This window comes from Eptatretus burgeri, chromosome 9 (genome assembly GCF_056783735.1).
Source record: "Eptatretus burgeri isolate ZD-2024b chromosome 9, Ebu_testis_v1, whole genome shotgun sequence".
NCBI classification, from domain to species: domain Eukaryota; kingdom Metazoa; phylum Chordata; class Myxini; order Myxiniformes; family Myxinidae; genus Eptatretus; species Eptatretus burgeri.
In genome coordinates, this window is record NC_140969.1 from 92,913,358 (window position 1) to 92,934,467 (window position 21,110).

General features: G+C 47.2%; 1 protein-coding gene across 4 annotated transcripts in view; it reads left to right on the top strand.

Moving 5' to 3' along the window:
* The window catches only part of LOC147020623 (neutral alpha-glucosidase C-like), a 74,371-nt gene that overhangs the window by 18,139 nt on the left and 35,122 nt on the right, over positions 1-21,110 (top strand). For 3 of the 4 annotated variants that reach the window (XM_085896127.1, XM_085896131.1, XM_085896129.1), the window contains 9 exons: positions 982-1,162; positions 1,274-1,309; positions 2,655-2,811; positions 9,993-10,228; positions 10,374-10,500; positions 15,533-15,612; positions 15,809-15,952; positions 16,084-16,180; positions 16,619-16,720. In XM_085896127.1, coding sequence (XP_085752253.1) covers positions 982-1,162; positions 1,274-1,309; positions 2,655-2,811; positions 9,993-10,228; positions 10,374-10,500; positions 15,533-15,612; positions 15,809-15,952; positions 16,084-16,180; positions 16,619-16,720 — 1,160 coding nt within the window. The remainder of the gene's footprint in view (positions 1-981; positions 1,163-1,273; positions 1,310-2,654; positions 2,812-9,992; positions 10,229-10,373; positions 10,501-15,532; positions 15,613-15,808; positions 15,953-16,083; positions 16,181-16,618; positions 16,721-21,110) is intronic. The other variant, XM_085896128.1, reaches the window with a different exon arrangement.

Sequence of the window (21,110 nt, forward strand, 5' to 3'; positions counted from 1 at the left end):
CGAAAGGTCAAATAGCAAAAAATGCAATTTCAGGCGCATTTTAAAATTAAACTTTCTATATGCAATCACCATTGGGTGAAGCATTAAATAAGTTACATTTTTTGGGGATTTGATCCCAGTTGATGCCCCAAGAGTTGGTGACTTAGGGTTACATGGGTCAATCTGGAAGATTTTTTTTTTTAACTCAAAATTTGATGTTGGGTCATTCCTGGTGGAACATTTGCTGTTTTTCAACTTTGCTTTCGGTAGGAAGTGTGGGGATTTACAATGGCATGCCATCGACTTCACTCTAGTTTTTCTTTTTGAGGTGCAGTATTACGTCTGCTGATGAAAATTTACTATAAATGTTGAATCTTGAGCCAGATTTGTAAATTTGATGCACCACCCTCTTGAGAGCGTCGGTGCTGCCGAAGCAGTTTCTTGGCAAGGGTTATATTGGGTGGTTTGCCATTGCCTTCTCAGCACTGTTTGTCTTTGCTCTATGCTTTTAAATGCTGGCCGTCAAGCAAGGAAGCAACAAGTAGCATTTTTAATATTTTGGTATGACTTTCCGGGGTTTGAACCACCGACCTCCCAGGCTCAGAGCGGATGCCATAACCATTATGAGGCCACCGAAGCCCAGGTATATATTGGCAAAAACCGGCCACCGAGTCTGGTATATATTGGTAAATATCTCCATCACTTTTCATTGGGCCCCACATGCAAGCAACTATGTTTGCTCCATGATGTTACATGCAGATTCATTGAGCTTGGGATGATGACCTCATTTATCACAATCTCTAGCATCAAATTAACTGTCCCCGTCAAACACCTTCCTCCGGTCATGTGGTGAAAGCATCGTTTTTCACAAATCTAATAGTAACACCAATTTATGTAGAAGTATCAATAATTTTTTTTTTTTAATTTGTTTCTTCTGCATGTAGAATAATACCAAAATCATTCCTGATTATTTTTATTTCCACATTTGTATTGTTCAAACAGCAATGGCATGAGTCCTTATCGCCTCTACAACCTTGATGTGTTTGGATACCCATTGGACCATCCGGGGGGCCTGTATGGATCGGTGCCATTTCTTCTCGCTCACCAACCTCTTCGTACCTCTGCAATCTTCTGGCTTAATGGTTCTGAGACCTGGGTTGATATTTCGGGAACTTGGCAGCAGGTACACCTTTTCAATGGCTAAATGCACAAAAAATGTTTATTTCTGTCGTTTGAGTTTGTCTTTTTTATTATTTGAGGGGAGGGGTAAACAAGGGGTTTGTTTGTTTTTCAGAAAGGAAGGAGGTTATGGGTATCAAGTAAAGGAGAGGTACAAAGTTTGGTTGGCCTATAGTTGGAGTTGGCCCACCGTTCACATTCCATATCCCATGAAACTAATTCTTTAAGTTTACTTCTCACTTCTATGTACTAAACCCATCATTAGCATCACAGTGAAGAAGGTAAGTGAAAAGGCTCGTCTTTATTTAAACTTACAAAAAAGACTAAAATCTTATCAACTGAGATGATCATATGGAAACAGTGGAAAGTTTCATCTTCCTGGGTTCTTTTATTGAAGTGAGTGGAGAATGTGGAGGATAAGTTAATAGATGGTGAGTGTTGGGGAAAACAGCAATGTCAGGATTGACAAAGATCTAGAAAGACAAAAATGTGACAAAACAATCCAACAGGAGGATGGTGAATGCTCTGGTATTTCCAGTTGCAATGCATGTATCTGAGTCATGGACAGTGAAATCGATAGAAAGGAAGAAGACGTCCCCGTCCCCGTGACAGTTTTTAAACGTGATGTTGGAGACGAATGTCAAAATTCCATGGACTGCAAGAAGAACAAACAAATCGGTGTTTGAAGAAATTGGACAACTATGATAAGCTGATAACATGGAAACTGTCATACTTTGGATACATCATGCATGCAGAAAACGAAAGTCTGGAGAAATCAACCATGTTAGGTTTGGTTGAGGGAGGAAGGCGAAGAAGAAGCAGACCCTGTATGTGTCTGATGGATGGGGTAAAGGCTGCCACCAAGCTGTTTCTGCCAGAGCTTTGGGAAGCAGCGCAGGATCGGGATGTTTGAAGAAATCTGATCATGAATGTGCCTGGTGTTGGTTCAATGGCTAGAGTGGTGGGCTTGGGATCCGAGGGTCCTGAGTTCAAATCCTGCTTGGCTGTTGAATTAATACCAGGTGGGGTTGACTCAGCCTTTCATCCTTCTGATGTTGCCAAAATGAGTGCCAGCTTGTTGGTATCCTGTGTTGGAGTGATGACCCATCCAGGATTGTGCCCAATATCCCAGGAGACTGCTTAGGCAGCACCAACGCTCTGCACAGAGTATGGTCCCAATGGATGGATGGATGGATGGAACACTTTGCACAGAGTATGGTCCCAATGGATGGATGGAACACTCTGCACAGAGTATGGTCCCAATGGATGGATGGATCATAAATGTCACAAGAAGTTGGGCATGACTTGACAGAACTAGAAGACAAAATAACATCATAACTCTTTTATATTACTTGAATATCATATTTGAATATGCACATTAGGGTGGGGAGGAGGGCTGTGGGGGAATTTTTGTTGGGCAAGTTGCCCCCCCCCACCCCCCATGATGTGTTCATTAAATACATCTGTAATTCTTGTTCATCACCTTTCTTCCGTAGTCATGGTGGCATTGGTTGTTGGCTCATATGCTGTGGTGGCGGAGGGTAAAGCCAGAGACAAATGTGCGATGGATGTCTGAGAGTGGTGAAATTGACGTCTTCCTCTTGCTGGGACCATCTCCCAAAGATATATTTCGTCAGTACTCCAGCCTGACTGGTCAGAAATGTTTTTATATTTATTCAAAGTTTGTAAAAACCTGGATTCTAATTTGTTGTAAAAGTATTTTGATTTTGATTTTAGTATAGATCTCAACGTTGACGGGTGAAAGGCTGGGTAACATCCTTTAAGAGAGCAAACAGCCTCGGTTGTATAAAAGTTAGTGTCCACTGAGTCTAGGAGAAGGGCAGTTTGAACCATTTCCGAGTCGTACCAAACACTTTAGAAATGCTACTTCCTTGCTTGGCACTCAGCGTTTAAAAAGGATCAACAACCATAAGTTTGCAGCCATTGCGCAAGCTTTGATGGGCCCGATGGCCTCATGTGTTGAACTTCCTTATGAGGGACCTATTTATAAAATATGTATATATATATTTTTTTTATATATAGATGCATGGAGCAAGTTTTTGCAGAATGCCAGAAGAAGAATGATGCAATAATTTGATTCCCATGGATTATTGAGTCCTGTTTTTGGTACAACTGGAGTATATCCGGGGGGTGTTCCATTACTCATTAGTTTGCTATCCCTTGTCAAGCCAGCCGTCCCTTATCAACCGTTTCATTGGAGTGCTTGCTTGAGTGCTGAAGCCACTTAGCGAGCGCTCTACAAGCTGATTGGTAATAGTATGCACCCCTGGGGATGCGATAAGCATATAATGACCCAAGAATGTCAGGTTTCCTCCCTTTCAGTTTAGTGTTGTAAACAGTGTAGCATCTATTTTAAGAAAAAACATAAACGTTTGTGTTTTATATATTTATATATATATATATATATATATATATATATATATATATATATATATATATATATATATATATATATATATATATATATATATATATATATATTTATATATATATATATAGCCAGGCTGCCAAGACTCTAGAATATGCTTTAAAAAAGTTTTGATGGCATCGCTTGTTGATTTTTGGCCAATGGGTTCAAATGTAAGACCATACCATGGGGTCTCAGAATCATCCGGTGGCCAACCCGATTTTTGACCTTCAAGGTCAAATTTTCAAGGTCAAATTTTCAAGGTCAAAGGTCAGATGGGTGCAAAAAATTTTTTTCAATACTTCAAGACGAACACAAATCGCCTGTCATTATACTTACAAAAACCTGCAGTCTTGCAGTACTTCAATTAAACAAGAAAAAGAGCAATCGGAGATTGCAGACCCTCACCAGGACTTTTGTGTGGTGTTTGTGCAGTTTAGTGCAGTGTATTTTGTGTTGTGTTTGTGTACTGGTGTGTTACTTAATTAATGAGAGACATAACTAGAACAGCCACTTTATAACTGCTGGCAGTGATGACAGATTGCTAATCCTGCCACCAACCTCCGAAAAAAAAAAAAAGTAACCCAACTGCAGGAGGACGTCCGTAGACACAGTTGGGCACTAGAAATGGATGGCCGTTGGCTCACAAAGGAGCTCCTATGCCATTTGACAAGTTTTGGTTTTTAATCCTGCTGGGTGTCCATATCATATACCCTCCTCACCCGGACACCTTGTGGGGGAGACGGTTTAGTCGCCGACAACCTGACCATGGAACAGGTTAGTACAGGTTTACATGGTACCTGTAGCAAGTCACAGATCTAATCTGGCTTGACCTGACACATGATTTTATCTCTCAATGCTGAATAATTACTTCAAAAATTCTAGTAGTCGGATCCGGATCCTGATCTTCACCAAAATATAATCGTTTTGTCCCTGTCACACACCCAACCTGCCCACCAAATTTCATCCAGATCCAGCCACAACTTTTTGAGATGGTGACAGACAGACAGACAGACAGGTGAAAACGTAACCTCCTTCACCTTTGGTGGCGGAGGTAACAAACGGACCCAAATGTAATACCCTCTCCTTCCGCGAGGGTAATAAAGGTTCAATGGGGGTGCTGTATAAGAGTGCTGTTCGGGACTGCTTCTGGCCGACTACAATCGCACTAACCCATCGGATTTTTTTTAACCATCATTATTTCATTAGCCTGGTGTTTGCTTAGTGAGTAAGGTGGTGGCTTGGGATCCTTGGGGTCCTGAGTTCGAGCCCCGCCAGCCACTGAATTAACATCAGGGGGAATGACTCAGCCTGTCATCCTTCCAAAGGTCAGCGAAATGAGCACCAGTATACTGGTAATTATCCCTGCGCGTCGAAGGCGACTAAAGGGTTGGTGTCAGGAAGGGCATCCGGCCGTAAAAAAACATTGCCACAAGAAAGGGTACCATGATTGGAGCCCCCAATAAGCTGACCCTGTAATGTACTGAATGGAAGATGCTCAGCAGGCAGACACGAGCGGAGGGACAGTCGAGCTGGGCTGTGTTGCACAAGCGCGAGCGCGGGCGTACTCTGCCCAGCGGCTCTCCTTTATTACGTATGTACACGCACAAGCCGCGTTCGACCACTGCATTCCTACGACGCCTCAGGCGGCGCGCACACCTTATATCCCTTGCAGATACGATGACCACTCCGACCACTCCCACACCACCATGCCCTTCCCCGTAGGCCCGCAGACTCCACCACACTCCTCCCCCCTAAAACTATGATTATATTAAATGATCACCACTATAAGAAGCATAAACAACACGAAGGACTTCGGTATAATAATCATGCAAATAAAATGAAAACAGCGAAGTATAACAGCACACCACATCATATAATGCGTGAAAGCGGGTTAATGGAGCTGCCCCGACCAGATTCCGAAGACACAGCACCCCCCCCAAACTCTGGCCGTGTTGCCGATATGAAGCAGCAAGGCGAAAAAAAACCACAGCAGCCCTACCCAGCGGAAACGCCCCCAGGCGGCTCAAGCTGACATGGCCCTCGCCGAGGTCGTGGCGATCTTTCGAGCCAACCTCCCCCGGCACCATCAAACGCCTCCGGCCCACTCCCCCCAGGCAGACCCGACGTAGATAAACATTCCAAGGCCGGAAGCCCGCTGTCTGGAAGCCGTGGCGCCAGCGGCAGCCTTGATCGACCTTGGCCGGGGGCGCTGAACAGCGCCGCTGGCTGTACGCACTTAATGCTCCAACACAACTCAACAATCAGTTGAGACGCCAACGCCCGTCCAAACGGCCTTGAGCAAACACAGAGAGCTGCGCTCGCAACCAGAGGTGGGGGTAACGCCGACCAGTGCATCAGTCTTGGTTCCGAGTCGATCTCCGAGACCCACACGGCAGCTGAAGGTCGCAATTCCATTTAAACCACACTTCAATCATAGGCTCGTTATAAATCACTACGAACATCACTTGAAGCATTGCAAACTCATTTTTTCGTACAGCGCGGTCTTTTGATAAACTCCCAGCACATGACAAAGCAACTACCTGCGGCCCGGGACAATGGAAGGCCAACCCAACCTTTTTATTTGCCACCACTGCTCCCACCTCACATTGATCATAATACCAACCCCATTGACTGATCTCCGCCAAATTCACTTTTACACGAGACCTGCTGGCATTTATTCCAACAACGTTAAACTGCATCACTAGAGCAAGGAAAAACACATATGCCATGAACAACAACCCACAACCCACATCACGAGTCCGTTTCTTGGTTGTCGACTCGATGTTGTGACTCGCGACTCCCTTTAACGCCACGGGCTCACCGCCACCTGTTGAAGCTGCCTGAACAACACCGACGCGCATTGCCTCACGATCGCTGCCGAAGCGCGGGAACTCATCGCGAGAGCTGATACGGCTCTCGCCGCTCCCGAACCGCACATCACCGCCGCAGGCAGCAACGAACGGTCGCTCCCGCTGCATCGACGCGGCCCCCGCCGCCAGAGCCTCGCCCTCGGTATTCGACGAAGGTCTCGAAGAGAGCACTGGCACATCTGGAGGTACGAACCGGAGATCCAGTCCGAGGTGCGCCAGCCAGTCCCGACCCAAAAGGGCAGGCCCCTCCCCTCGTACAACGAACACCGAGAGCCGGGCGCGTCGATCTCGGTAGCGCACTGAGACGTCGGCCCTCGCAAGCGGTGCAATCGCTTCACCGGTGTACGTGTATAACGACAAGGCCGTCTTGACCAGGCGAATACCGCGAAGACCACGAGCCGCCTGCTCACCCATGACCGACACCGCAGCCCCGGTATCCACGCAAAACACAGTCGGTTGGCCATTCACTTCGACCTCTACCGTGAAAGGCGTCGTCACCTCCGAACCAACGGAAAACAGACTCAACCGTGGTTGCATCTCCTGCTCCGGCTCGCCGGCATCGTCATGCCCCGGTTGCAGGTCACTGGGGTCCTCCCGCACCTCGTCATCCAAGACCCCAACGGAGGCCCCCGCCATCCGACACACGCGCTTCAAATGTCCCACCTTGTGACAATGCAAACACACGGTGTTCTTATACGGGCACATTTGTCGCAGGTGCGGACCCCCACACCCCCAGCACCCCCGGAAAGCCCCTTCGCTCCAGGTGCGACCGTGCTGCGGTGCCCCTTCGCTCCCGGTGCGACCGTGCTGCGGTGCGCGCCCTCGTCCCGCACCGCTAGACGCGCGTGCAACCTGCGGCACTTGAGCCATCGCGCGGACTCCGGCCTGCGCGACCTGCGGCACTTGTGCGGTCACCGCGTGGACCTCGGGATTAGCCGCCATGCCCCAGCTGGAGCTACTCATTACGTCCTGGCCAGCAATGGCGCGGACATCCGTGAGTGTCTGCTCGACAGACGAAGCAGTCGCGACCGCCGAGTCGAATGTGATGTCGGTCAACCGCAGGATGGCTGCTGCCATCTTTGCGTCTCGCAGACCAGAAATAAAACTATCTCTGAGCCGTGCCGGACGCTAATCTGTCGTGAATTTGCACGGCACAGCCGAATGCTTCACCCGTGCTACGAAGTCCGCAACGCGCTCCTCGCCACCCTTAGCGAGATGATCGAACTGGAACCGCGCGAGATGTAATGACTTCTCTGGCGCCAAGTGGGTCTTCATTTTCGCCATGATGTCCTGAAAGGATAGCACGTCATCACTGGGCCTATTTGGAGCCACCAAATCACTCAGCAGCCGGTAGTGCTCCGTTGATAGCGAGGCGAGCAAGATCGCCTTGCGTTTCTCTTCATCCTCTACATCATTCGCCCGAAAGTAGCAACCTAACTGTTCAGAAAACAACTCGAACTCATCTCCCCCGAACACGGGTACGCGTCCGTGCGCCGTGCCCCGACCTTCTGCCATGCTCGTGCTGGCGAGACCCTTGGCTCCGTAGCTTGGAACCGCCCGGGTTAGTCGCCGCCCTGCACACGCCGATCCGAAGATCCTCGTCAGCCAACTGTAATGTACTGAATGGAAGATGCTCAGCAGGCAGACACGAGCGGAGGGACAGTCGAGCTGGGCTGTGTTGCACAAGCGCGAGCGCGGGCGTACTCTGCCCAGCGGCTCTCCTTTATTACGTATGCACACGCACAAGCCGCGTTCGACCACTGCATTCCTACGACGCCTCAGGCGGCGCGCACACCTTATATCCCTTGCAGATACGATGACCACTCCGACCACTCCCACACCACCATGCCCTTCCCCGTAGGCCCGCAGACTCCACCACAGACCCCTGCTCAGGGGAAAAGGCTTTCAAATGGTGTGATGAAGATGAAAATCATTATTTCATTAAAATTGAAGAAACACGATGCGGGGTATCGTGTTCAATGAACTCTCTAGTTACCCTCGCTGAAGGAGAGGGTATTACATTTGTGTCTGTCCGTCTTTGTTCCTTGCAAAATCTAAGTTTTTTTTCATGCATATTGGTCAGTTGATTTTGTTATTCTATCTGTTTGTTTGTCTGTCTGTTTATCGCCTACAGGTCACAATTCTAAACTGATTGTCATGAAACTCTGCCAAGTTGTAGGGGTCGTCTCAACTGAGAAGCCAATTGATTTTGAGTCAATGGTCAAAGGTCAATCTTGAGGTCAAATTTCTAAAATCATAATTTTTCATCCGATTCACTTGACATTTGAGTAAGAATTGCATTTTGCATCACTGGATTTGGAAATCAACTATTTCTTTGAGGTCAAAAGGTCAAAGGTCATCTTGAGGTCAAATTTCTAAAATCATAATTTTTCATCTGATTGACTTGAAAATTAAACAGCAATTGTTGTGTACATTACTGAATTGGGAAACCAACAACTTTTGAGATCAAAAGGTCAAACGTCAACTCAAAAGTTTTTTTTTTTTTTTTTTTTTAAACCTTCAACCTTTTTGTTTGTTCTTCTTCTCTGAAATAGCTGAACAGATTGAGGGGAAACTTCACATGAATGTTTCCCAAGGCATGCGTGTACAAGGTTGTTAAGCAATAATTGATGTCACATGGTTTGGCAGCTACATTGGATTTAAGAAAAATATTTAATAATGTTTTCTCTGGAATCCCTTGATCAATCAACGTGAAACTTCCACAATCGTGATCGAGTAGGAATGAGGAATGCATGTTTTAAATTTCAACTTGATTGGATGCATGGTCTGGCAGCCATAATTATATCAATTTTTTGATCTGAGTTTTTTTTTTTTAATAGAGGAGTAGCAACTGAAATGCTAATCTTATCCAGGTTCCTCCTGATGACTTCATTTTTGCTTTTTACTTGTTTGGGTTCCTTCTGATTACTCCAATGCAAAACTGTACCGATTTGGTCTTCTATTTGATTTGAATTGAATTTCTTTTCATCCCATTCTGAATTCAATTGAATAATGATAATAAACGTTATGGGCCAGGGTCAGGTGTCCGATCAAAGCGGGACGTCTTGGTACCCGGTCATCACTGCTAGCAGTTATAAAGTGGCAGTTCTAGTTATGTCTCTTATTAATTAAGTAACACACTAGTCCACAAACGCCACCTAAATTACACCACTCAAAACCACACAAACCAAGTCCTGGTGAGGGTCTGCAATCCTTGATTGCTCTTTTTCTTATTACTTTTGTTATTAGAAGCAGCCTTGGAAAAACTCCACGATAAACTATCTACGTATATTCAACATAGCATGGATTTCGCTCACGGTGGAAAATCCTCTTGGGGAGATGTGGCAGGGGTAGGCTACTGAAGCCGTGACGACTTTCATCGTGTGACCCTGAGCCATCCTGTCAAGTTTGGTTGAGATTGGATAAGTAACAACTGAATGTATAGTGGTCAGACAGACAGACAGACACCAAATTGCATATTTTATGATGTGATGTTGGTCTTCCACAAGCTTAGGATTCTTTCTTTTGCACAGGAATTCCGTCTCTGCCCCCTCTCTTTGCACTGGGATACCATCAGTGCCGCTGGAATTACGAAGATGAGGATGATGTGAGGAGTGTAGATGCAGGCTTCGATGCTCATGAAATCCCCTGTGATGTTGTGTGGTTGGACATTGAGCACACAGATGGCAAACGCTATTTCACATGGGATCACAAACGCTTTGGTGAACCCATCAAACTGCAGCAGGACCTTGGCAACAAAGGGAGGAAGGTATTAATTTCATTTGTAAACATGACCTTTTTTTGTATGAGATTATAAAATTACAAAGATGTTATGAAAGTTGTTTGTAAATTGTTGGAAGTATTTTGTATTTTATATTGGTTACCTTCGGCATTTGTCTTTGTTTTGAAACCAGATGGTGACGATTGTGAATCCTCATATTCGTCTGGATGATGATTACGACATTTATCGTGAGGCTAAACAAGCTGAGTACTTTGTGAAACAAAAGGACGGCCAGGATTTTGTTGGCAATTGCTGGCCAGGTGAGGTTGAGTTAGGTTTTATGTTGTATTTCCATGGTACCAAGGCATTCAAAATATTATCAGAATGAGGAGATACTGGCAATATGCCAAGGAATTAGTCCCAGAGCTAGGATTTTATTTGACTTTTATTTACCAAAATGTCTGAGGATTGTTTCTCGGGGAGAAATATCTGTAGAATACAGAAATCCATTTCTGACAAAAATCGACTTGGACGTTTTTCCACAATTTGTTCTTGAAGTGGGGTAGGTACCCCGTAACTGCAATATTGCGATTTAGAGTCACGTCATATTGTTGTGGGACCGGGTATCGGCTGCGAGCACGACCGCTAGATGGAGCAGTGGAGTTGGCTCGACCGATCGCCCGAAATTTAGATCGTACCTTTTTGGAAAACTCCGAAAAAGTACGGGTCCCTTATCGGACCGTGAAGCGTCAATATTTCTGCCACGTGGTACAGGGTTATTTGCCAATTTTCAAAATACCTAGATTTCCACGTGGCGATTTACCGAGTCTCCACACCCTCGACGGCACCCGTACGGAACGAGCCGCTTAGCGTACTCGAACCGCTTGTGACCCGAGCGGTTTATCGCCGAGATCCGTCGGTCCAAATGTCCCGTTACAGCGGCAACAGCCTGGCGAATTTTCCAACACACAGCATGCAAAACCAATGGAGGAAAGGACACGAACGAGCAGATACATTTCACAAATGGGGCTGTTTATTTAACAATAGGCAGGGAAGGGAACACAGAAGAGCAGAGTTATCCGAATATTAATAAGCACGTATGTACAGCAAGGCACTTAACAATTCATTACTTACTATACTGGCACCACAAACACACATACGCACACACCCAAAGAATCGGACCAAAATGGTCTTTATTGAGGCCTCCAGCCCAGATGGAAAGGACGAGCTGAAGACCAGATTCTGCCTCGGACCTGTCCACCTCGTGTGGTCTTCGCGTTGTTCGAACCGGGCACCAGCGAGGGCGAGCTGAATCCAGACACCGGCGAGCTGCGATCAGCTTCCCGAGCTCTGGCGGATCCTCTCGCGTTCCAGAACACGCGCTGGCAAAGACGAGGTGCCGATCCCTCACAATCCGCTGAGTCGATTCAATCGAAGAACCACCAACCACCTTCCGTGCTCTCCGAACAACCACCAACCAAGAACCAGAACCCAGAAGAGCCAGAACCACCAACCAAGAAGAGCAAAGAACAACTCACTTCTGTCTCTCCATTCCCTTTTTATCCCTCTGGTGTGCGGCTCGCTTCCGGCGTGACTCGTTCGCCATCAGTGGGGGCTCTCGCATCCCATTTCTTGGAGTGCCCAAGCGAGCCGATTCATGTCCATATTCGGGAATGGAATTCAGTTCGCTTATCGTTGGGTGGGGGCTGTCGCATCCCATTTCTTGGCGTGCCCAAGCGAGCCGATTCATGTCCATATTAGGGAATGTATTTCAGTTCGCGAATGCATTCTGAACACACACGCATTTCAGCAAGCGCGCGGAGAATGCCGAGAGCAGAGGGTTTTCGTTGGTGTTGTAGTTATCGTTGGTGGTGTAAAATAAAAGAAAACCCTGACTATCAAAGTAACTCACAGCACATTTACATTTATTCACCCATCAGACTAGGGAAAGGGGAGCTATCTATCCACATTCACTTATCAAAATAACAGCTATAGGACCTGAATGTTGTGTGCTTATGGCTTCCAGATTCGCAACAGTATGTCGGCTGATTTGGGATTTCAACCGTTTTGTCCTGAAAGCAGACAAATAAGGTATCATATGAACAAGTGTCATCTCCTGGTTCATTTTTGATGCTGTAATAGGATTGATGAGGTTATTTGAGACGATACCCCAATTTTGTTGGTGACGCTCTTGAAAAATGTGGATTACTTGGCTGCTCCTGGATGGGTTTTTGAGGGTAGTGGAGTAGCGGCTGAAACCCGAATCCTATCCCGTTTCCTTCTGATGACTTCATCTTTGCTCTCTACTTCTTCGGGTTCCTTCTTGATCTTCCGTTTCATCATGTTTGTACCATATCCTGATGCTGTGTGGACTGTGCTTCCCCGCTGACAGACCTCTTTTAGATTGTACATGTTGCTGCATTTGAGCCTTGGTAGTAACTGCTGAAATCTATCTCTCCGGGTTCTTCCTGCCATATTTGTTCTTTGTTCCTTAACATTTCTTTCAAATTTATTTTCCACAATTCTCTTTATTCATTATAATTCTTGCTTTTTCTTCTCCTTCATCTCCTTTACTCTCTGTTCCTCTCTTTCATCATCTATCTGTCTCAGGAGAAGTTAATTATTGCAGAAATTATTTGTAAGGTCCGCTTGGCTGTGCCTGGATGGGTTTGAGGGTTAAGGCGTAGCGGTTGAAACACAAATCCTATCCAGGTCCCTCCTGATGACTCCATCTTTGCTCTTTGCTTCTTCGGGTTCCTTCTTTGTCTTTCGTTTCATAAGCTACTTTTCTATTTGTCTCGAATGCCTATATTCAAGTTAAATGGTGATTATGGTATATTATAATGAAGTAGAATATTTAGCTGTAAACATTTGACACCATCCATATGTTTGTATGACATCTAGGAAGCAAGATCTAGGACTTTTTACTAATGGGAGGCATCGACAGCGACACCAAATTTGACCAGATTCACTTCCGAATTTTCAGATTTATTGTTTGTATGGTATTAACAGACACTCTCGTCATAATAATTATGGAAGTTTGAACAAGATGCATAAGGCAAAGATGTCACATAAGCTTGAGGGAATGGTGGGAAATGATGCTGCAGAACAAATCGATGTCACAATAGTGGATGTCGTGTTCCTTCTTCACACCATCCAGAATCCACCCCGGTCATATGGTAAGATTTCAGAAGATACTGTGCGAGGTGTGTGATATGTCGATTTGTATTGACTTTGTGTGTGACGCGTACATGGAACCATCCATAAAAGAGGCAGAAAGGAACAGATATAGTGCTGCAGAGGTACCCTTCACAGTCACAGGATGCGAGCAGAAATGGCTGCGGGGTTGGCAACAGGCACTGAAATCTGCTTCCTTCAAAATGAAACTATTTTGATTCCTTGCATGATAATGGAGTAACAGATTATATGCTGGGCTTGATGGCCATCAAGTGTTGATTGGATTCGAGAACACATGCTATTCATTTACTGGTGTAGCTGGAGAGGTCCAACGAGAAGAAGTCCCTTCCCTGGAGGGAGTGGATGAGAGGAGGGCGGGGAAGGGGTGAGGTGGGAGTCCAGTGGGAGGAGGAGTAGAATGGGAGTCTGGAGGGAAGGGGATGGGAAGAGGTGGGAGGAGGGAGGGGAATGGGTGGGGTAGAGTGGGAGTCTGGAGGAAGGGGAAGGAGTGGGAGGAGGGAGGGGAAAAGGTATGGTGGGAGTTCAGAGGGGTGAAAGGGGTGGAGTGGGAGGAGGCAGGGGTAAGGGTGGGAGGGCATTGGAGGAGAAGGGGTGTGGTGGGAGTCCAGAGGGAGGAGGGAGGGGAAGGGGTGCGATGAGGGAGAGAAAGTAGTGGGGAGAGGGACCCGGAATTGCCAGACAACACTGGTTACCTTTGCTCGTTATGTTTGATAACAAAGGGGTACAAATGATCAATATAAAGAAAATACTTCAACAGAAGAAGAGTAGTTAAATTTTAACTTGCATTTGGTAGTTCTTAGGCTAAATTGTGTGTAATTACAAATTATAGAACATATAAAGACATTAACCAACAACAGGAGTAGGCCCTAAGATACACACTGAGAAATATAGTTTTACAAAACTAAAGATAACTATCCAATACATAAAGACACAATTATGCATTAAGACCATACAAATCATAAAATATGCACGTTATCATTTGTCAGCACTACATTATTAGCTCACCTAGAACATGGTTCCGGGGAGCTTCTGGGATGGCATGTCGTCAGTCCGTCCATCCATCCGTCCGTTCGTCCGTCCGTCCATCCACAAATACATGCAACCTCCTCTCTGAAACTACACAAACAATTTCGAGCCCGCAGGCTTACGTCGGGTGAGTGAGGAGTCGTCAATAGGCACCACCTTCTTTATCTCTCTGTCTATCACTCTTACTAGTCTAATTTCCCAGAGTGAATAAGATGCCTATTTCTGTAGTTTCATGATAAGGTGACTGTCTAAGGGGCTTGTGTGTATAAGGCTAAGATTTTCTTTTGTGACACTGCATTGCTTGTAACTGCGTGGTTATTTGTTAACATGTCCATTCATTTCTAACTTGCCTGATTGTCTCTTTCTCTATTGGTTAGACACTCGTGTGTAAATAGTGAATGGGAGTTTCGTCCCGCAGTTTTGCTATGTTCAAAGATTGCCGATGTCCCACTTACAGTTCCGCTTGGCCGATATTGATACATAGGAGTGGTGCATCGAGAGCACGGTTCCCTATCTGGGGGGATTACTTTGCCAGGAAGGTAATGCGAGAATGGGACGCGAGGACCCTGCCAAAAATAATTGTCTCAGATGGCATCCATGGTCGTGTCGCGGAGTTATCTACGCTTCGTTGGTTTCAGGGTTAAAGGTCGGAAAGTGGGTCTGAGAAGCCACCCGTGACCCGTCTGGCAAACCCATAACATTTGGTGTCTGGGAGAGGGACTAGTGGTCACAACTTCTGCTAGTTTGGTATCCACACCGGGAATTGAACCCGGGCCACCTGGGTGTAAACCAGTTATCCTATCCACTCGACCGTGTGGGTAAAATGATTTTAAAGAAGTAAATGGGATGGTTCATCAGACAGTGTTGAGTGAGAGTGTGAGATTTGTTTGGATTCTTTTTATATTTTTTGCACACAGACATTTCTGATAAAAAAAAATTTTATCAGGCAAACATTTTGGTGACTTTCTCTCAATAACATTGCCAAACATTTTTACTTGTACAATTAAGCTTTCTTGCCCCAAAATGTTATTATCATCCATAACTATACATTGGACTGAAATGATAATCACGGACTGAATTTGAAAATGATTAACTCTTGCTTTCAAACTTGTTTGTGATTCATTCAAGGGCCAAGCTCCTATCTGGATTTTTCAAATCCTTCTGTACGACACTGGTATGCAGACAAATTTAGCTACAGCAAATACAAGGTAAGACGACACTTCCTTCCATTATCATTTTAACAACTTTTATGAACTTTACTTCAAATAGTGTATTCAGCAGCCAATGTTCATGGAGTGATTTCATGCATTTGTTTTTCTCTTTGTACCAAACTCTCTCACACCTGACATGCTTTAACAATTGCTTGATCGCAGCACTATTGTTCCAATTGCTTTCTTCATTTAGGGATCGACTGAGTTCCTTTTTTCTTGGAATGATATGAATGAGCCATCTGTGTTTCGCTCTCCTGAAAAGACCATGCCCAAAGACTTGGTCCATTATGGGGGATGGGAGCATCGTGACCTCCACAACCTATTTGGTTACTACCAGGTATGGAGCCCTATGGAAGCTCTTCAATCAATGAGCTCTTAGCTCGAGCCCATCCTCGTCATCCAGAAAGTATTTCTATTCAAACTTGTGTATGTGATGATTATGTAATTATATTTTCTGTCTTTCTGTAGCAACAAGCAACTGCTGAAGGTTTGATCAACAGATCTGGAGGAGTTCATAGGCCTTTTGTATTAAGCAGGTCTTTTTTTGCTGGATCCCAGCGCAACGGTAAACACATTAGGCCATTTTGTTATTTCTCAAATTTGATTAGTTTTAACTTTGCAAGAGAGATACACATAGGAGGAGGTTTAAAAAAATATTTCAACAACTTGCATATCCCATTTAATCTCTCAGCAGAGAACTTAGCCAAAGTACCAGCACACAATGTTCTACTCTTTTTGAGACACAGTGGGATATTTAATGTCTACGACTTAAATGCCAGGCTTGACTTTGCTTAACCTCCGAGATATGATGGGATAGGGTGCATTCAATTTGATTAAGTTGAAAGCAGACTTAAGATGAACTTATCTTAACAATGTGAAATATATATAGCAAAATTGCAATGCTACGTGTAGACCCACAAGTGGCTAATGGTTTATTATTCGGAACGACTCAAAAGCTAAGCACACTGCAATACTGTTTCTGTCCAATATTGTCGTGACACAGGAGCGGTTTGGACGGGAGATAACCTGTGTGAATGGGGACATCTAAAGACTTCACTCCCAATGCTTCTCTCTCTCAGTATCTGTGGAATTTCATTCTGTGGCGGTAAGTTCGAGGGTCAAACCGCAAACCACCCCCTACCTTTCTCCCGATGTTTCATAAAATTGCACATATCACATCGTACAGCGGTTCTGATTCAAGTCCAAGTTGGAACGCTTTCGTTTTTATTCGAGTACTCTTCTTCTTCTTCTTCTTGTTCTTGTACTTGTTCTTTTTCTTCTCCTTTTTCTCCTCCCCCTCGTCCTCGTTCTCGTCCTCGTCCAAGACACACCAATATTTTTTTCATTGTAGTATCCCTTGACTTGTATGCCTCCCTGAACATGGGTCGTTTTGAAGGGACTCTTACCCATGCTTTAAGACGGTTGCCATTTTGACCACTGAGACTATGAGGGTGAACCTTTATGATACACAGTCATCATGTGTTCATGGATTTTCTTGCAGATAAAGGCATAACGAACTAGAGAGTTTATGGAACACATTACCCCACACTGTCTTGAGAAACAACTACATGAGCGAGGTCTATGATCGGAAAATTTGATTGGTCGTGATGACGTAAAATGCCATAATATTGTTGCGGATTCGCGCCCGCCGGCGTGCGAACGGCCACGTAACTCGAATCGCGGCATGTCGCCCACCGGACGGACAATCCCGTCGTGACCCTCTCGGACTAACGCCGGGAACTAGTCACGGGTGGACCTTTCGGCCTCACCACGATTGTGCCAATCGGCCCCCCGCGTGGGATAGGGTTGCTCGCCAAATTCGACCTACCTAAGTACCCACACGGAGGGTAGACCGGGCGATCGCACCTCGCCGCAGGTCAACTTCGGACACGGGCCACTTTAAGCGACCCGTTCCGTACTATCGGGATAACCGAGCGGTGTTATCGTCGGCCTCGACGGTTCGATTAATTATCGGGCGTTTTAGCCCACGACCAACCCTTTACGTGAAGTAAGATGGAGATTCAATAAAGGAAAAGACGAAGCGAAACGGGAAAACAGTTCAACATAAAGCACATTAATTTCGCGATGAACGGAAAGCACACATATACAATTACACCAAAAGCAAATGTAGTAGAAGAAGAAACACAATAATACACAAAAAGCAAATATAAAAGCAAAACACAATGCAGAGCTAACCGACTACCGAGCACACGGCAACACTTATACAGTTTTACTTCACAGATGGCGCCGACAACACATATACCCAAAGCAAAAGAAAAGGACCACCCTCAAGGATGAGGGGGGCAGGCGGGCCTGGGGCCGAGACCGCGTCGGGCCTACCCGTCTGGTGATGAGCCGCAAAATGGCGCTGGCGCCCCGACTCCGCGGGCCTCGCTGGGACTGCCTGGTATGGGGTGGGAACGGGGCCCCCTTCTCGCACTATCTCAGCGCGGGGGGAAACAGGAGGGGGTTGTTGATGCTCGGGGGGAGGATATCTCCCTGTCTCGGGTCCCGCGACGAGCGTCTCCACCACGACCTTAGTCGCGTTGCTGGCCTCTCCCCTCCGCAGCTCCCCGACTCTGACACGAGCACCCCCTCGACCGCCTTCACCGCCGCCACCTCTCCAACTCTCCGTCCAACCGCCTTCTCCGACTCTCTTGACTCGTCCCAACTCTTCACTGACTCCGAACTCTTAACTGCCTTGACTGACGAACGCGGCCCCTTATATGCCCCGTGGCTTTGCTCCTTCACCTTCGACCCTTTACCTCCGACCCTTCACCTCTAACTGGCTCCCCATTGGACCGAGGAAAAGTGGGCGTGAATGCTTTTTGATCCATGAATTTGCATATAGCGATATTACTCCAGCGCACCTGGAGGCGGGGCCAAATCGCCCCACGCTCGCCGATAGGACGGAACAGAAGTGGGCGTGAGTCGTTTTTGATCCGTTTTCTTCGGAACGGCTGTGCCTCTGCTCCCACTGCTCGGTGCACGCCCTGCACGAGTCCAGTATCGGTGCCCACAAGTGGCGCGGGAATGGTGGTGATGCGATGGTTGCGAGGGCGAGTTGTGACGGTAAAGGTCGTGGCTGTTGTTGTGAAGCGGCGTTGCGGTTGGTGGTTGTTGTGTGATGGCTGTTGAGACGTGGTTGGTGGTGGTAGTAATGGCGGCTGGTCCAAAATAAAGACAGTAAAAGAAAAACGGCTATCCTGAAGGGTCGCAGCCCGAATGAATGACATTTATTCCCTCTAAACAACGGGTTTGGGCCTAACTACACATATACTTACAGAGATATCTCACCTAAGGGACCTGAATGGTGGTTTGCGAATTTCGTCAACCACAACACTACCCCCTCCCCTTTTTACAGACTCGTCCCGAGTCGTCAAATTTTCGTGTGCCATCATGTGTAGTTCTCCCCTCGTACATTTTACCTACGGATCCCTGAATGCGACATTCATGGTATTCGTGTCCCCAAAATAAATAACCTGAGGGCTGAGTAACTACCTAAACAAACTCACTCACACGGACGACTTAAATAAAATTGCCGGCGTTAAGACATACATGCCGGGGGCGCACTCATATTTACAGTACATCTTAACCTTAACTTACAAATTTTATACTAAACCATGGCCCAGGATCAATGGACTCTGCAAAAAGAAAGCAGTTAGCAGGGAGCCAGGCTGCTCGCATGCAGTCTCTGGCTCAAACAATGCAGGTGACAGGGAACGTGGCCGGCTGCTCACTCGCAGTCCAAGGCCTTCCCTTTTGAACTGAACGCAGTGAACCACAACGGTGCATGGGCTGCACAAACGCAGTCTCCGTGCCAGCTCAAGTGGCACACGCAATGAACACAATGAATGGATGGATGAATGGTTGGACGCAAACACGGTGCACGGGCCGCCACTGCAGGCCCGTGTTGTAGCTGCCAACAGGGCAGTTCTCGCAGCTTGCAAACTGTTGCTTTCAGATCCTGGCGCACATGGCAATGAACAGGGGGGGGGGGGGGCAAAGCAAAAATTGAACGGGGCTCGTGAACGTGGGCAGTGGGCATGGCATGGCATGGCAAAGGCAGCAGGCAAACACAGCCTGCAGAACCAGGCCGTTGCAGGCAAACACAGCCGGCAGATGAACTGGCCGGCACAGGCCTTGAAGTACCACAGCTGCAGATGATCCGGCCGGCACAGGCCTTGCAGCAACACAACAGCTGCCGATGAAATGGGCCGGCACAGGCCTTGAAGAAAAACAGCCAGCCGGCAGATGAAGTGGGCCGGCACAGGCCTTACAGCAACACAGCCAGCGGATGAAGCTGGCCAGCCTTTGCCGTTCAGTGGAGGTTGGTGGAGGGAGTGCGGTGGTGCTGGCCACTCGGAAGGCGGGCTCAGACCTACCCTACGGTCTCCCTCCCAACCTATCGCCTTTGCCTGTCACTGTCTACACCCACTCCCTTAATTTGTCAAACCCCAATTTAGCCCCAACTTATTTTTTTATTTTTACTTCCCCACTATAAATCGTCCCCTAACCCCCTTTATCTTCTTTGTTCGGCTAACCTATCCTGTCACCTAGCCTAATCCCAACCCCTACGTTCCCTTCCCGGAGGAGAACAAGGGAGAGCTAGCGTCCTGTGCCGAGGCCCAACGAAGCCTCAGGATGGCCTCCCCAGAGTTCAGCGATCTATAACACAAAGTGGGTCCAGCGGCCCACAACGAGAGCAAGGGGATGGATGGTGCGGAGGGGTACACTTCCTAATCTACCCTAACCATTAACTGTTAAACTACCCCGGGGCTTTCAACAAGCGCCTCGCGCTTAAACTATTGGTTCTAACAACCCAGATTCCCGTCGCCTGTGTTGGTGTCCTCACAATTTCGGGCCTCGCCCCCAAATTTTCTCTCCGTGCCCTCACACGGTCTCATGGCTGGGACACGTGGCTCCCTTTGGCAGGCACGACCCTCTGCCGATTCTCCGACGATGGCACCGCCGGGCACTACACTGCCTCCGAGCCTACTAGCTCCCTAACACCGGGGAGTGCCCCCTATGGCACCTCCCCTGAAATGCACACGTGGCAGGCTGGCTTCCCAGGCCCCTTTCCGAGGGTCACCCGTGCCCACAACTGCCCACGCGGCTAATGGCGTCCCGGGCCCCCGCACCCAGCAGGCGCACCCGTGCCCACTACGCTATCCCGGCCCCCCATGGGCCCTTGGCCTACCACGGCCGACTAGCCTGGTGCCCGGGGTACCCACTCAGCGATACTCACCTTTCGCAGCCACGCTCCCAGCCCATCAACAGGGCTCCTGCACCCCTCCAAACGGGTTTCGAGCCTACACTCCCACCAACAACAAAACGACCTCCATTTTGTAAATTTGACTAACCCCCGAACTCACTCTACACTGACCCCGGGGTCCCTTGGGCGGGAGTCACTCCTCCCCCCAATCACTCATCGCACCATGCAGTCCCCATTCGCTCCACTCACACAGACCCGCTGGCCTCACTCACTCATCATG